Genomic DNA, 17,853 nt, shown 5'->3' with positions numbered 1-17,853 from the left:
AGTATTCAGTGGTACCTGCAACTTCTGAAGTCTTTTCAAGGGTAGCTCTAATTAGAGCCCATTGCAATAGTCCAGTCTAGATGTCACTGAGGCATGGATCACAGTGGCTAGATCTTGACTGATCCAGGAATGGACACAGCTGACACACCAGCCAGAGCTGGGCAAAAGCACTCCGAACCAGTGCAGCCACCAGGTTTTCAAAGGTGACTGCTGTGTCAAACAACATTCCCAAACTGAAGCTGGTTTTTCAAAGAGAGTATAACCCCATCTAAGACTGGAGATCTGAAGTCCCTGCTCTACCTTTCTACAAACTCAGAGCACCTCTGTCTTATCAGGACTAAGTTTCAGGGTTGCCATTACGTTGAACATTTTTAAGTTCAAATATTTGCTTCTCTCCACCTCAAGTCTGGCTAATTTCTTTTGTTTTGTGGTCTTGTGTTCATGCGCTTATGCAGCTGAATTGTTGGATAATTTTATTTTAAAGTTATTAATATTTCCCTTTTTATCTGCTGTCTGTGTGGCTAAGCAACATTGCTGCATCTCCTTGATCCATTCATATTCTAAAAATATTTAAATCTTCTCTGTTGCTGATGCCCTGTTAAGATCTGCCCTGCTCTTTTCTCCCTTCTTTCTCTCAGTTCAAGATTTCACCTACAGTGATAAAACTGAAACCTTCCATGTTGATGTCTACCTCCTTCCCATCTTCTTTCTTCAGCTTTCCATTTTTCTGCACACTTTCCTTCAATCGTGTTCTCTTTCCTTTATCTCACTTGACAAGTTAGCCGTTCTGTCAACCCTATAGGACTTTTTCACATGCCCTGGGATCTTTGTTATAACCAGTTAACTTACTATCAATATTTTTTTTTCAGATACTGCTAATATCTCCCTCTATTTAGGCTTAGTGTTGGATAAATAATGCTTGTGTATGTGATGTCTTTAAATATATTTTATAATGCACGCTTCTGTTTTCATTGCAGATGTAAAATGGGGAAAACTGCGTGATTATCAGGTCCGAGGGTTGAACTGGCTTATTTCTTTGTATGAAAATGGCATCAATGGTATACTAGCAGATGAAATGGTATGGGAGATTCCAATTTTAAATAAATTTTTAAAATCAAATTAAATAATTGCTACATACCTAATTGTGAATGACATGGCTAAAATTTAACACTGGACAACACTAGTTGTGTAGTAACAGGGATGAGCATAAACTGGCTTATGAGCCAAAATTCAGGCTGAACTTGGGTGAGTTCAGAGTTTGGTAACAGATGTTTGGGGAAGGTGCTTTCCCTGAACATTTACTGGACTTTTGGCCAGTTTGGCTGTGTGGGACCAGCCATTTAAATCTAACAGCTGAGTGGTGGACCCACTCAGTTGTAAGCCATTTAATCTTTCAATTTTGCAAAACCGAAGGGTTAAATGAAGTCCCTTTCAGGAAGATCCCCACCCCCTTTCTCCCAGCCTTGACAAATTGAGGCCAGGAGAAAATGAGAAAGAAGTCATTTTCCAGGTGATTCTCCCCCCCCCCCCTCTTCTCCTGGCCTCAGGGAGCCACAGCCAAAAGAAAAATGGAAGAGAAGTTCCTTCCAGGATGGTCACTGCCCCCTTTCTCTGTAGCAAGCTGTGGCCAGGAGAAAGGGAGAACCAAACATCCTGGACTGGTTTGTTTCAGGTGGGGCCTGTTTGGTTCATGAACCACCCCAAACCATTGGTTCATGGAACCACTCTTTTTAGGTTCATGCATATCTCTAGGAACAGTTGGCAATACTAGTAGCACTAGTATTTTTTTTAGTACAGAATGATTTCAGTTGCTGATGTGCCTCAAGGTAAGCAGCTGTAGAACAGCCGTTTTGTTTTATGGAAGTGAGAATGCTTTCCTGTTGAATTTTTTCTATTTATAAGAGCACACTTCACATTCAGAAATATTTACAGATGGTATGAGGAAAAGCTCTTGGGTACTGAATTATGGATCACTCACTTGACTTTCCTCTTGGAAGGCAGTGACTTGGATGAAATAACAGGCATACCTTCCTAATTTCCTTTAGGAAGATGACTCAGCTGGTTTGTAGCAATCCTGGTTCGTAGCAATTTGGTGGTGTAGTGGTACCTCATGAATGCATTCATGGCGTGTATGCTGTCATGTGACCTGGTGTTCGAATACATGGCTTTTCCTGAGTGTTTTTAAGGTTTCCATGATACTTTCTCTTCCCCCTTTTTTGCCAGATCCCATGTGATAAATGTGTGGCACATGTCCCATGTGCTAGTTAATGTGGAAATTGGCTTTTAGACGCTGCTGTGAATTACTTATGAGAAGTATGCCAGTTGATTTTCACATCCTATAATCTCTATTTTAAATATATATATGAATGTGTAAATAATTGATTTTAATGCTTTCTGTTTAATTATCTAAATGCTTCTGAATTTAAGTTTGCTTTTTTATGTTTTTTTGTTTTTTGTTTAAAGGGTCTAGGAAAGACACTGCAAACAATTTCTCTTCTTGGGTACATGAAACACTACAGAAACATTCCTGGTCCTCATATGGTACTGGTTCCTAAATCAACTTTGCATAATTGGATGAATGAATTCAAAAGATGGGTGCCAACCCTTCGGGCAGTATGTTTGATAGGTGATAAAGAGCAGCGAGTAAGTATGGAACTTTTCAATATTTTTTGTTTTGCTAAGGTTGTTAACAAAATGAAGGCCTCTTAGTTAATGTATTTTAATTGGTTGATTAAAGATACATAAACTTGTATATTAGAAAATATCCAAAGGAAAAAATGTACTTTTTTGAAATTGCATGCTTGTCTGCATAAGGTGTCTTTACATCTTCAGTTCTTTTTTCTTAGTTGTGCTTTATTCTGTTTATTCTATATAAAATTGGTTTTGCTATTTATAGTTTTTGTAAATATTCATATTAAAAATTACTTAAAAACCTTTAAAATGTTTCAGCAGTCTTGAGTAAGTTGAAGAGAGTGGGCAGGTGGGAGGGAGCATATTCTTGTTGTAGTGTTCCCTGCACTTCTTACGGAGATGCTGCCTATCAGCATGTCTTTCTGATTTTGGCAAGTTGTGATTTGTAATTTGGCTTGGCTTGTTTTGGTTTGAGAAAGAGGCACACTGAGGAGGGAGTCTCTTTTGCATGGTACCATGGTTGCTAGTATGGTAGGCCCGGTTGTTATCTGCTCTTTAGATCAGTTGATGTCATCTGGGGCTTTATATGATCAAAGTAATACAGAGGTGATGTTATTAGATATCGGGAGACATGTCAGCTTGCAAATTATACAGTCTCTGTTCATGATAAAAGGGTTTCAATCTCTGCTTTGAACTTGCTTCTGTGTGATGTCAGATCAGATAGAAATAAAATCTCCTGTATGCGTGGTCTAGTGCTAGAGGAAGGGTTTTTATGTCTGAAACCCAACTGGATGAGACTATGTAACTCTTTTGCAGGTTTTGCCAGCCCCATACTGGTGGGCCTATTATATGGTTCTCTGAGAGGTTTTTTTGTACATTACTAGTGAAAGCAGTTGCCAGTTTGTATGGTCTATATGTGGAGATGGGTGCTAGGGATGGCTTGAAGCTTCTGCTAGTTTACTGTCAGCCTGACTGAGGTGGTAGAGTTGATAGCAGGCTTACTGTTAGGGACTAACTGCATTATCATACTTGCAGTATCCATATTGAAGTTGCTTCATGAGGGCAAGCTTAGAATTTCATTGGAGCCTGGGTTCTATTCCAGGTTATTGTGGTGCAGCATTGATGAGGTGATCCTCTGTACCTTCTTTTTTTGTGCCAAGCAATTTGGCAAAGTAGCTTGATGTAATAATGCACTCTTCATGGTCAGACCACTGCATACTTAATGCCCAGATGGTTAAAATACCCCCTTTCCTTAGAGAAACAAGATTAATTGGATGGCTCACACTCTGGTTTATGGATGTGACTGGTTTTCAGATTACTGCAGTGGTATTTTGAAATCTTCTATGACAATTTGATCAGTCTTATCCTTGAGGACTGGATTATCCAGCTCTCTGAAGCTACTTACAGAGCTGTGTCTTCTCTCATCCTTATGTAGGACTGCAGCCCCTTGATTTACTAGCTGGCTGGGGGATTATGAAGAAGGTTGGAAGAGCTCATTTGAAGGCATATGATGAGGCAATGATAGCAGGGGAGGGACTTATTTATTTAGCTACTTATTGCATCAGATGAATTATGTCCAACACCATTATTTAAAGTTATTCAGAATCTACTCTTAATGTGGAATCCTAAAAAGAAAATAATGTGTCTGTTAGCTGACAATTTTGCTTGTTTCTTTGCTAATAAAAATCTCTCTAGCCTGTGTGTAGAAGTGGCGGATGCTTTGCTTGGTCAAATTTTTATGGATAGTGTTCATTTTGTATTCCTAGTAGATGTTGACAGAATCCCGGGGATCGTGAATACAACCATTTGTAATCTAGATTTGGTTGGTTAAATCTTTTGAGGATTCCCTTAGCTAATATTAAAGTTTCATTTCAAGAGAGAGGTTTCCAAAGCTTCTGGAAAAGGCTGTCCCTCAGCTTTTAATTACTTTCTTTTTAGTGGAGGCACTGTAAAGTTGTCTTGTTTAGAAGCGGTTTTGAGTGCATTTATATTGAAGTTTATACAGCTGAGCACATGTAGTGGCAATGGAGCTAGATTTGCTTCTCTGTTTTGTTTGTATTTACTAAAGACTACAAACTGAGCCTGCCTCAGCGGGGAGGGCGGGATATAAATAAAAGTTTATTATTATTATAAACTGTTGTGTGGTATAATTTACATCAAGATTTGTAAGTGGCCTTGAGTCTGTCATGGGAGAGGTGGATGTAAATATTCTAATATTATTGTAGTTGTTATTTAATAGTCTTTTTTCAATAGGCTGCCTTTGTGCGGGATGTTTTGCTGCCAGGTGAATGGGACGTCTGTGTAACATCCTATGAAATGCTCATTAAAGAGAAATCTGTGTTCAAAAAATTTAATTGGAGATACCTAGTTATTGATGAAGCTCACAGGATCAAAAATGAAAAATCAAAGGTAATTTTAAACATGCTGTGAACATAAACTTTTTATGCAAGCATGTTTCTTTTAAGTTCTTAATGACTGTTATTTTCTCAGTTGTCAGAAATTGTAAGGGAATTCAAGACTACTAACAGGTTGCTGTTAACTGGAACACCGCTGCAAAACAACTTGCATGAACTCTGGGCACTTCTTAATTTTCTGTTGCCGGATGTCTTTAATTCATCAGAGGTAAGATACCAAACTGTGTAGGATACTTAAATTTCATAGCTTCACAAAGGCTACAAAGCACAGCTTCATGAATCAAAGTAGATTGAAGATATACCTGTAACCATCGTTTTAATGTGAAATTTCAAAATCATGTACATGACCAAATATGAAAATATGAATTAAGATCTTTAAAAGATAGGCTAAAGATGTGCAGATGTACGTAGTAAGTCACAATTCCATTGTAGCCATTTTGAGATGTAAGCCTTTCCTTAGACATTTTTATTAAAGACTTTCAGACTCAGTCTGTGTTTAAAATTTTGAATCAGAAGAAACAGAGTACCTGCTCAGGCAAATGCTGGCTCCAGCAGTTTCAAATCAAAAATTTTCAGTAATTTCCTTTAGTGTCTGTGGAATTGTTCTTCCATTCAGTTAAACCTAGTCACTGCTTTTCTTCAGTTATGTATTTATCTGTGTATATCTGTATATTTTTATATTTGACTTTGTTCTATCCCTAACAAAAGGAATCTTTCATAAACTTGTGCTGCATTGCAGACTGATGTTTCAGTTACTAGTACATATGATTTTCCCCACATGTAACAATTCACATGGGCATAATTACATAAACAATTTGGTGTTCAGTGGAAAAAAATCAGGATTATGTTTAAATTAAGTATCTACTAAAAGCTCTTGTTGTGATACTTGATCTGCCTGATTTTCAGCTTCATTAATTATTGTATGAGAGTCCCTTGTAGCCTGAAGCTGCTTTACTAGTTTGATCTTTTCTGTCTTGTAACCATGTTATGGTGAATTCCTCTTGTCAAATACTTATTGTAATGTTAGTATTTGTACTATATTAAAGGATGGAAAGTGTATATCAGAGGATGAAAAGTGTAATGGTGAACTTCTGTAGATTTGATGTACAGATGTTAGGAAAACATCTGTACATGTTTTCCTAAAACATCTGTATCCCCCAAAGGAAGGGTTTTTTAAAAAAAATCGCACTGAAATGTATATTTAATGGTCTCATGGGGGGCATGAACCAAGAAACCCCCATTCATTTCTCAATCAGAACCAGGGCATGTCTCGAACTGGTTCATGAACCCAAACCGGCTCAGTCTGTGGACCAGTTTGTGCAGAAGGTGGCCTCCCCAGGTTCCTAGAGGCTCCAAAATCACAGGGCATCTTCTGCCTACCAGTTGGTGAAGGTTGGACTTCAGGGTCTAAGTTACAGAATCCTAAACAAGGCATCTCCAAGAAAGTGCGTTTTGAGGAGATGTCAGGTGTGGGTTTAGGAGTATATAGAATGGACCTTGGGTGAGCTAGTGGCATCCAACTTGGAACATACAACCCTGGGATGCCCTTCCACATGTGCGGGTTGGACTTGGGGGTCAGAGTTATGGATGTCCAGCAAGGTGCCCTCTGAAAAGTGCTTTTGAGGGTATGTCAGGTGTGGGTTGAGGAGTGCATATACCAGACCATCTTCCATCCAGCTGAAAATGTGATCATTGGGCAGGACAAGCCCACCCACCCTGCCTGGGCCCAGGAGCTACCTGTATGCTTGCAGGTGCCTGCTTCTATCCAGTCCCACTCCTTCCCTCTGCAGACTGTCAAAGTGATTACTTGGCACGGTCAACCTTCTTGCCCCATCTATGGCCTGGGAGTCACCGGCATTTTTGTAGGTGGCTGTTTATCCCCTGGCCCATCAACTGCTGACACAGTGATTGCTGTGCAGGGCAAACACTCCTGCCCTGTCTGGGGCCTAGGAGCCACCTGCAGGATTGTGGGTGGCTGTGTCTTCCTGGGCTCATCCTTGCATCACTGGAAGGTGAATGCGGGGCAGGGCTAATCCTCCCACACTGCCTGGGGCCCAAGAGCCACCCATAGAGTTGCGGGTGACGGTGCCTCCCCGGGCCCACCCTCCCTCCACTGGTAACGATAACTGGGCAGGGACAATCCTTGCTAGGGATCATCATTCCACTCTGGAGGCTTTCATTCCAATCCAAGAGCACTGAGTCTATTCCCAGGAGCTGTCATTTCAGTCCCAGAACATCGATTCTATTGCTAGTGGCTGTCATTCCAGTCCCAGAATAGTCTGTCTGGGCCCAGAGACCTTAATGGAAAATCCATTCTGCATTTTCTTTGCAACTTTTTTTGTGCTGCAGTATATTTTGATGGAGCCCATGCAAGTCAGTTGGCATTTCTGGCTGCCATTATCTCCAGTGGGCCTTCAAGCCTCTTGCATTGTTTCCAGTGGGCAATCCTGTCATTCCTTTTAGTACATCCGCTAAATTGAACCCCCCCCCCCCCCCCCGGGTCCAAAAAAGCCTGAAAACAAAAGCACCCAAAAGAGGAATCCCTTCACTGCAACCCAAAAGGAGGGGGTATAGGGTGAGGTATATGTGTAATAAAAAGGAAGGGAAAGCTGACAGCAGCAAACTCCCACTAAACCAAAATGTTTGCTACGTGAAAGAGGAATTTAATCTCGATTTTTCCACCCTTTACACCAAGAAAACAAAAGAATGGCAACTCAGAGGAAGCCAGGGCAAAGCTAGGTCCCCCAGCACCTGAGTAGGTTGATTAAGCAATTCCACTGCCACATCCAGCAGCAAAGCTCTTTCACGTGCTAGTACACCTGCTGTGTCACAAACCACTACATCCCACAAGCAAAGGGAATGCACACTCATCAGACACCTATAAACATTATCCTCTCCCATTGTGAACATTGGGAAAGGAACTCTGTTATTGGCTGGCAGCATTGCTTGTCAAGATTTGAAGATCCCTATTCATGTTTCTAAGGCTGGAAAAACATCACCACCCCCACTGTTACCTAGCATTTTTGCACCACACTTTGTGGGTGGGTTTCACTTTCTGAACCATGTCCAAAAGCTTGGAGATTTGTTTGGCAGACACATGGGTGATAAACCTCAGCTCAGCTTTTAACTGGACAAAGTTCAGTTTACATTTTGGCTCGTCAGCTGGTTCATGCCCATCCCTACTCACATGTACTGTATCCATTCGTACAAAAAAGTCCCATTTCTGTCTGTCTCTGTGCAGATAGCACAAAAAGGGTTGTCAACTAACATTTATGCAATAATATATCCAATATAAATGAATTACAAATTGAAGTCTTCTAATGCAGTCATGACTAAATTGACAACATTTGGGGCAAATGGGCTTATCCAATGTAACTCTTCTTGATATTAGAAATGTTTGAAAAACCTAAAATAATTTTTCTCCAATAATATGCCTGTCAATTTTATCAGGACATATGTATGTAACAGAAATTTGATTGTATCCAATTGGGATACAGTCATGGGGAATGCAGTATATAGAGAGCTCAGATCCAAGTAACTAATACTGTTTATTGCATAATGTTGACTCCTTTTACTATCGATGTAAAGTCTTCTGTGTCCTTTATATACAAAGTAGAAATAAATCAGTGTATTGTGATAGTAGTTCCAGCACTGAATTAGCAGAAGCATAGGTCTACCAGGAGGTGGAAAGCTTGTCTTTTGTATTTTTGAAAGAATATACAAAAATGCTGGTTTTGAAAAATCTGTTAGAACATACCGGTATTATTACCTCTAAGGCCTTAATCAAAGCTGTCCTTAGAGTAGAAGCAGTAAGTTTAATGGTGCCAGTTGTTTACCTGCTGACCAGGGGTGGAATTCTAGCAGGAGCTCCTTTGCATATTAGTCCACAACCACCTGATGTAGCCAGTCCTGCAAGAGCTTACAAAAAAGAGCCTTGTAAACTCTTGGAGGATTGGCTACATCAGGGGGTATGGCCTAATATGCAAAGGAGCTGCTGCTAGAATTTCACCCCTGCTCCTGACTCGGATCTTTGTTGTTTTAATTATTTGGGTGCTTTGTTGACCATCCTTAAATAAATTATACCATGTTTGATTTGGTGCTCTTCAGATGTAGTGTGTGTTTCAGTACTAGTTGTAAATTAATGTGTAGTAATTGTAGGTGTAGTAATTTTAAAAAGTCTCAATTCTGCTTTAGCCCCACTCCTGAGAGCCTTATGGGCCCTTCAATTGTTTTTAGGAATAATTAACATTGAAATTGTAAACTTTGAAGTTTCTTTATTGACATACTAATACTTAATACAGGACTTTGATTCATGGTTTGATACAAACAACTGTCTGGGAGACCAAAAGCTAGTGGAACGGCTTCACATGGTGAGTTTTTGAAATGAATATGTTAACTCATGTAGCTCCTGTATCACTTTCACTAACTTACATCACACCCTTTTATATACAGTTCATTTTGAGAATGATAACTGAATCAGTCATCTGTACTCTTGAACTGATATGCCAAACTCATAGGATGAGGCAGTATTTCTATGGCTGAGATAAAAGGCCACATGCCATATGAGCTCAGATTCCTGAAAGCTACTCACAATTGTTGGAGAACATGTAATGCAGAATGTGAAATTATAGTCAGAACTAATTGTGCAGGCAGTATGTGGAGATGGAATTGTTGATGTGGGTCTTTGGACTCCTGTGGTTAGCTTCTTCATGGAAAGCCTATAGTCTTGAATGAAGGTAAAGCCATAGTTATGAATAAAAAGGAATCTTTGTACAAAATTAAGTTGTCATTGTTCAAGGTTGACTTCTCATATTGCTTGTGTTGTTGGTAGGTGCTTCGGCCATTTCTCTTGCGGCGTATTAAGGCTGATGTAGAGAAGAGTTTGCCTCCAAAAAAGGAAGTTAAAATATATGTTGGCCTCAGCAAAATGCAGAGAGAATGGTAAGTAATTAAAAATTTGATTATAGATGAACAGGGTCACTCTTTGCGCATAAAATGCACTTAAATGGTATTTGCAGCATGAACATCCATTGACCTTTTTTCTTTTACTACAGGTACACAAGGATTTTAATGAAGGATATAGATATATTGAACTCTGCTGGAAAACTGGACAAAATGAGACTGCTAAACATTTTGATGCAATTACGAAAATGTTGCAATCATCCATACCTCTTTGACGGAGCAGAGCCTGGCCCGCCTTATACAACAGATATGCATTTGGTTACCAACAGTGGCAAAATGGTGGTTTTGGACAAACTGTTACCAAAACTGAAAGAGCAAGGTAATAATTATATCTTGGAAAAGAATCCATGTTTTACATTTGCTTACCTTTAAAAAATAAAAATCAGGCTAGAAGTTCAATGTTGACCTTTTTTTGTTTTGTTTTTGCATTACCTTTGAAGTTTCTGTCAGTATTGATATTTTAAGTGTTTTGTTCTGGTTTGTAACAACTTGGTCACTTAATTTTGAGGCACAGAATTTCTCATGGCAGTGTGAATTCCAGTACATAGTTGAGGAATCAGGACTCTGAACATTCTTTGTGCCAAGTGGCTATCAAGTGATTCAAGGTTGTTACTGAATTCAGTTAATAAAAATGAAAACTATATCCTTAGTCAGTCTAGAATTTCTGTGCCACTGACAAAGATAGCGAAATTAGACTGATGCTTTGGTCCCGATAATGGAAATGCTGTGAGGAACACCAGAGGAAACCCTTTCCTGTCATACAGTTACTTCTCTGAAAACAAGTATTTATGCAGACTTGGTTCTCAAGAATTGAGGATAATTTATTGGGACAAGTTATGACTTACTGGGTCACTTGGAACATAATGTAATTAGTTTCTGGACACCATTGTTTTACTGTATAATGATTTTATATTATGATAGTTTTAAACGCATTTAATTGTATATTTTAAGAGCTCCATGGCGCAGAGTAGTAAAGCTGCAGTACTGCAGTCCTAAGCTCTGCTCATAACCTGAGTTCGGAAGCTGGGTTCAGGTAGCCAGCTCGAGGTTGACTCAGCCTTCCATCTTTCCGAGGTTGGTAAAATGAGTACCCAGCTTGCTGGGGGGAAGGCAATGGCAAACCACCCCATAAAAAAGTCTGCTGTGAAAACATTGTGAAAGCAACGTCACCCCAGAATCGGAAATGACTGGTGCTTTCACCTTTACCTTTTTAATTGTATATTTTATTGTTTTATGGTTATGTTGTAACCCACCCTGAGCCCGTTTGTGGGAAAGGTGGGCTAGAAATCTAATGAATCAAATGAGATCAGAAGGCTGAACTAAAAAAGGTGAGGAAATGCCAGGTTCTTGAAACCTGTGAAACTGTTCACTTGTCTCCAAAACCAACCTTATAATAAAACAGAGGTACACAGAAAACTAATGAAGTGAATGGCAGGGGTGGGATTTCTAGAGCAGATAGCAGATGTGAGCATTTTCTCTAGCAGGACCTTCCAAACTTAAATCCCATATCACAGAGACCCCCTTCCTAGTTTTGGGACTCTTAGCAAGATTGCTTGTCTGGGCTTTAGAGCTTTTGGCCTGGAGTTTCTAGCTTACTGAAATAAAGAACTGAAAACTCATCCCTTCCTGATACATTAGAAGGAGCAGGTGGGGGGAAGGAGATCCTGTTAGACTACAGCCTGGGCTCAGTGGCTTCCATGAAACAAATGACTCACTACCTTGCTAGTCCAAGGCTTTCTGATGGGGCAGCACTATGTTTAAAGCTTTTAATGGTGGACAGATGGCATCTGTTTGTGTAGATTAACTATACAAATTTATTTTTATTTAAGTCCATCTTGCTAAGAAAGTCCATTACTTTATTCAAGTCAGTACAATCAATAGGATAAGACATCTAATAAACATTGTAATAGGACTAGCATCGCAGAAATCTGAAACAAGATATGAGTATTAAACATGTCATGCTAAACAGAGCAAGAGTAAGTAGAAATATAATGCAGTGAGAGCAACATAAAAAACATGCAGCAACAGATAATGCATAGAATTCACAGTTCTGTTACATATATTGAATCATCTTTGTGAATCAGTTATAATGCATCCCTATTCCCCTATTTAAAAAGTCCTTCTGAGCAGTTCTGTTGTGTACAGTTTGCAGAAACCACAGGAGGATGGGAGCCTTCCTAATCTCCTCAGGCAGACCTTTCCATAGGATGGTGATCACTGCAGAGAATGCACATGGACAGGCAGTTGCTGATCTTGCCACTTGTAGGGTTGCGCTTGTAGGCCCTGTTAAGATGAACAGGGCATAGCAGGAGTGGCAGTCCTGCAGATGAGTCTCTGAGGCCATGAATGATGGTGTGTGATGGCCTGTACCTTGAATTGAGCCTGGTAATTAATTTGAGCAGATCATGTGATAGTATCATCATCATATGGTATAGTGTGTAATATAGCCAGGGAATTCTAAGCTTGTCTGGCAGCTGGTAGCTCTTTTTTAGTGTTATGCACCGCTAGGCGACAAGCTAACTATATGCTGAGAAGTCTCTGGTTCTCTGATCTCTTGGCACTTTGAATGCACAGTCTTGGATACTCAACGCTTACTAGGGTGTGTTGTTACAGAGACCAATTCTGCACCCATAACCAGACTTGATCCAGTTCACTACTTGGAGGTTGAGCAATTCTAAGTAACTTCTTGGAGCTTTGAATCTGACATAACAGGTCACTAAAAAGGTTTTACAAAGCCACCTGAAAAGGCTTTCACAGATGCTGGAACTGAAAACAGTCCCCCGGAGCATCAGTAGAGAATGATTTTCTCCAATCAGGGTTAGATTAGAGGTTTTGTTCCAACAGATGGTTTTCAGTTCTACGAAACATTTGAGGTTGGGAGGGTGGGGTGAGAGGCTAGGGATGTCAACCATTTCCTTGGAGGAACTGTATTAATTCATCTCTTTGGTCTAAGGAACTGAGAGCACTAAGAATGCTTATTTTGATTCACACAGATATCCAATTTAAGATCAGAAGTAGCACTGCAAATTTCTTTTATGATTAGAGAGTCTCTTTGGCTAAAGCTGTATCACTGTTGGAATCTGTACGTTTCTCTGTGTTTGTGCAGAAATACTTGGTTGGATCTTTACTGATTTTTCTATGACTGCAAGGATTTCCACTCTTGGATTGCAAGCAAAAATGCAAGCAACTGTAAATACGTATTTTCTCCTAGTAACCTAGTTTTGTGCCTTCCACTCCTGCCTAGTTGCTGCCTCAGTCTCAAATGAGCCACCTGATAGAGTGGAAGGCCCAAAACTAGATTGCTGGGGCTGAAATTAATATTTTAAGTTTCTTGCAGTTTTGCTTTAAATGTTAAAGTAGTACCTGAGTGCATGATGGTGCTACTTAGTACTGTATTTTTTCCCCATGTGTGCTTGATTAGCAGCTCTGGTTGGCATTGAAGGCCCTTATCCAGTGCTTGCACTCTGCAGAAATTGGATGGATGGATACTGGAGATGAGCTCTACTTCCTGGCCCCCTACTTAGTTGTGTTAGGCAACAGGCAAAGTATGCCCTGTTTTTATGACTCCATTCTGCTAAATCTTTGTTAATTTGAAGAAATCTAAATGGAAGAGTGTTGTTGAATCTAACTATGCAAAATGCAGTAATTGAATCAAACCCAATATGCTTAAAGTATGAATTTAGTGATGATTTTTACCTTTGTGTAAGTACTATCAATAATTCACCTTTGAAACTGTTTCTTAGAAATCTGGAAAACAGTTTGAAATCTGAAGAACCATTAATTTTTCTGTTTTTGAAAACCTTGAACAGGTTCACGCGTCCTCATTTTCAGTCAGATGACGAGAGTTTTAGATATTTTAGAAGATTATTGCATGTGGCGGAACTATGAATATTGTCGACTTGATGGGCAGACACCTCATGATGAAAGACAAGTAAGTGCTTAGAAGAACACAACTTTTGTTGTTGTTACTTGTTTTCAGACCACTAATATCTGACTTGATCTTACACAGGCATCTATTAATGCGTACAATGAGCCTGGCAGCTCCAAATTTGTGTTCATGCTGAGCACACGTGCTGGTGGTCTAGGAATCAATCTGGCTACAGCTGATGTTGTAATTCTGTATGATTCGGACTGGAATCCACAAGTAGACCTTCAGGCTATGGTAAGGTTCAAATAAAAATGACTTGGAGACAGGCACTGAGAAATAAAGCAGGAGTCATATTTAAGTTTCTTCCTGGAGTCTTTAGGGCACATCTTCATATTCTGTTTTTCATCCTGGATTATAAATTTTGCTATCTGGCAAGAACTTGAATTAAACTACCAAGAAAAACTGCCTTGTATGCAAAAGCATTTGGATATGCAAACTTTTTCATTAGATGCCAGTAGTAATATTTTACTAGAACTTACTTTGCTCTGTAGGATCGGGCACACAGAATTGGCCAGACAAAAACTGTTAGAGTATTCAGATTCATTACAGACAACACAGTAGAAGAAAGAATAGTAGAACGAGCAGAAATGAAACTCCGTTTGGATTCCATAGTTATTCAACAAGGTAAAGAAAATTACATAACTTTCTGTTATTCTTTAGCATGTTCAGTTTTAATGACTTTATTGAAAGAAGGATCTAAGCAGGAAGCTATAGATAATTGGTCTACTTTTTATGAATGGTTATGAAAGACCTGAGGTATATATCCGATAACAAAGTCAACTTTGAAACTGAGAACCTTTTGAATATGGAAGTGGAAACTGACTTTGAAATTGTATATATTCATTGTTTCATTTACTGTGTTTTTCCCTTGGTATTAATCCCTTTCTCTATCCTTTTACTTATATGTATTCAAATAGATAATAATAAAAATATATTTTAAAAAATGTTCACAGTTTCAGATGCAGTTTGATAAGTTATTTATAGCATTATTAGTTTGGAAATTCTTAGAACAGTGAAAAAAATACTAAACCTATATATTGCAGTAGTAATTTGCAGTAGTGCAAATTACACTAATCCAAAGAAGAGAATTTTAAGATAGAGTACATGTTTTCCATTTCTTCTTTTAAATATTTCAGTTACCATTTTTGTGGCCTTACAGGTACTTGGAATAATAGTATTGACAATGTAGCTGCCCAGGCTTCAGTGTATAAATACAAGACAAAGAACATTGTTGTAGAATAACAAAAGAATGATAGACTTAAAACTTTACTGGTATAAATTATTTGGCTTATGGATAACTGCCTATGTTTATATTCAGGAAGACTAGTGGATCAAAATCTCAACAAATTAGGGAAAGATGAAATGTTGCAGATGATTCGACATGGGGCTACCCATGTCTTTGCTTCAAAGGAGAGTGAAATTACAGATGAAGATATTGATGGCATTTTAGAAAGAGGGGCAAAGAAGGTGAGTTGCTATGTGTTAGGAAACAATGTTAATGTCAGTTTTTTTCAAAATGTTGTGATCAAAAAAGTGTTGTATTAACTGAATATTTGTTTAAAATGTTTATGCCCCACCTTATCTTCACAAACTCACCATTGCTAATGTATAAACTAGTGAGCTCTATTTTGAAGTTTCTGCTTTGTGATGGTTTGTGATATTAAGTTTTTAGCATACAGTTGCTGAGCAGATTGTATTGAAAATTATTTGTCTGTATTTGTAGACTGCAGAAATGAATGAGAAGCTCTCCAAAATGGGTGAAAGCTCACTCAGAAACTTTACAGTGGATACAGAGTCCAGTGTATATAACTTTGAAGGTGAAGATTATAGAGAGAAGCAAAAGGTATATTGCATTTCCACTTATTTATTTTAATACTGCCTATAGAATTATCAGAAACTGTAGATCAGTGATGTTAATTATGCTTTCTAATAAAATTGCCTGCTGCAGATGGCATTCACAGAATGGATTGAACCACCAAAGCGTGAGAGAAAAGCAAATTATGCTGTTGATGCTTATTTCAGGGAAGCTCTTCGTGTCAGTGAACCAAAAGCACCAAAGGTGAGCTTTTAAAATCATTTTAAAATCTGAAAATAATTTGAAGAAGAAAAATAAAATCTGCCTGCATTTAGGAGAGGTGAACTTCTGCTTTAGCAAAATGCTCATTTGTGTAAGTGAATTTAGAGAGGGAATTAAACTGATATAGGAATATGTTTAATAGTCTGTCACTGGTTAGTAATCTTATTTATTTAGAAAACATATACACTACCTCTCTAGAGACTTGCTCAAGATAGCTCACAAAGAAAAAAAGCCCAGGACACTGATTTAAATAATAAAAACAACAAAATGTACCTATCTTTAAGCAAACCAAGAGCTTCTCAAGTGTGTAAAGACAGCATATAATATTTTAGCTTAAAATGGTATCCATAGAACACCCTTCTGGCTAGAAACAGGCCATAAAAATAACCATTAAAAATGGAACCCTTCAGTTAAAAGTATGAGTGAAGAGAAATGCTTTGGTCTGGTGTCTGAAGGACAGTAAAGTGGGTGCTTGGTGAACATTGGGAGGGTTACGGTTTCTCAAGGTCATGTTGCCACCACCGACAATTCCTTTGTCTGGTCACCACTTGGTTTATTCTGCAGGCAGGGGGCAGAGACATCACAGTTAGGGAGGAAAATCCTAACTGGCAGAGAGGGGAGCATCTATTTTGCCTTTTGGGGAAAAAGCTTTTTTCTATTGAATAATGTTCAGATTGTGCTCCTTCTCTGACTATAATTGCTTGAGTCAGAAGTAGTTTTATCTTCCATAATATTCTGATGGAACTGAAAAGTATTTTCTAGTTGCTGTCTAGTTCTGGTTTATAAATAGAACAAACTAATGTGCAATATGCAAAGTTCAAAATGCAGGTATTACATCTGTCTCCTTTTTTCCCCCAAAGGCACCACGACCTCCAAAACAACCTAATGTTCAGGATTTCCAGTTCTTTCCACCACGTTTGTTTGAGCTACTGGAAAAAGAAATTCTTTATTATAGGAAGACTATTGGATACAAGGTAACAAGCATGGAAGCACGATCTTATGTTCTTTTCATAGCATTGAGATTAAACTGAGGTAGTTTTGGTGCAGTATTTGGTGAAATCTTTCTTAAGATAGATGGTTTTGTATAGAATATTCTGATATAATTGTTTGCAGATCTCAGTCATGCAATATGAATTTCTTTAGATTCCTCGTAATCCTGACTTGCCAAATGCAGCCCAGGCACAAAAGGAAGAACAACTTAAGATTGATGAAGCTGAGCCCCTTAATGAAGAAGAGTTAGAAGAGAAAGAGAAGCTGTTAACTCAGGTATGGTTGGCCATCTATGACAAACCCTGCCTGAATTTTCACTTCATTTTTTTTAATAGTTAATAAAAGAAGATCTGAGTCATAGCACCATAATGTTAATTTTAATACAAGTTGATTTAATGATGGTTTTATCTGATTGTAATTATTGTGTAATATGGTTTTACTGTACATTGTATTTATATGTTGTGAGCCGCCCTGAGCCTGCCTCAGTGGGGAGGGTGGGATATAAATAAAAAGTATTATTATTATTATTATTATTAGTTAAGAAGAAATGGAATTTCAGATCATTGTTTGCTTGGAAGCAGGTCATACTTTCATAGTTTTTTAGATTACTGACTTAGAAAAATTCTTTAAGCTTAGTTTTAAATATAACACTGTTTTCTTGATCATGTTTTAGTCATCATTTATGAATTTACTTATGAATATTATTTGTTTTGAAAAATATACCTGCCCTGGATGTTTTAAGTCTGACTAAATGAAGTATAACATGTATAACAGTGCACAATTTATCTAAAAACCAGGATATTGGTTCATAAATTCAGGCTTGCTTGGCATGCATCTATTAATCTATGTAA

The 17,853-nt window shown here is 38.4% G+C and overlaps 1 protein-coding gene across 1 annotated transcript in view; it reads left to right on the top strand.

Moving 5' to 3' along the window:
• SMARCA5 (SWI/SNF related, matrix associated, actin dependent regulator of chromatin, subfamily a, member 5) overlaps window positions 1-17,853 on the top strand; it is a 35,538-nt gene that overhangs the window by 12,091 nt on the left and 5,594 nt on the right. Inside the window, exons 5-19 of the mRNA XM_060246707.1 lie at window positions 978-1,078; window positions 2,464-2,643; window positions 4,885-5,040; window positions 5,122-5,253; window positions 9,347-9,415; window positions 9,877-9,986; window positions 10,100-10,326; window positions 13,817-13,938; window positions 14,017-14,169; window positions 14,427-14,559; window positions 15,254-15,402; window positions 15,659-15,778; window positions 15,884-15,994; window positions 16,873-16,986; window positions 17,156-17,278. Of these exons, the coding sequence (XP_060102690.1) occupies window positions 978-1,078; window positions 2,464-2,643; window positions 4,885-5,040; window positions 5,122-5,253; window positions 9,347-9,415; window positions 9,877-9,986; window positions 10,100-10,326; window positions 13,817-13,938; window positions 14,017-14,169; window positions 14,427-14,559; window positions 15,254-15,402; window positions 15,659-15,778; window positions 15,884-15,994; window positions 16,873-16,986; window positions 17,156-17,278 (2,000 nt within the window). The remainder of the gene's footprint in view (window positions 1-977; window positions 1,079-2,463; window positions 2,644-4,884; window positions 5,041-5,121; window positions 5,254-9,346; window positions 9,416-9,876; window positions 9,987-10,099; window positions 10,327-13,816; window positions 13,939-14,016; window positions 14,170-14,426; window positions 14,560-15,253; window positions 15,403-15,658; window positions 15,779-15,883; window positions 15,995-16,872; window positions 16,987-17,155; window positions 17,279-17,853) is intronic.

Source organism: Heteronotia binoei, chromosome 9, assembly GCF_032191835.1.
Source record: "Heteronotia binoei isolate CCM8104 ecotype False Entrance Well chromosome 9, APGP_CSIRO_Hbin_v1, whole genome shotgun sequence".
Classification (NCBI taxonomy): domain Eukaryota; kingdom Metazoa; phylum Chordata; class Lepidosauria; order Squamata; family Gekkonidae; genus Heteronotia; species Heteronotia binoei.
Note: the sequence above shows the minus strand (reverse complement) of the source record. Positions and strands in the feature narration are given on the sequence as shown.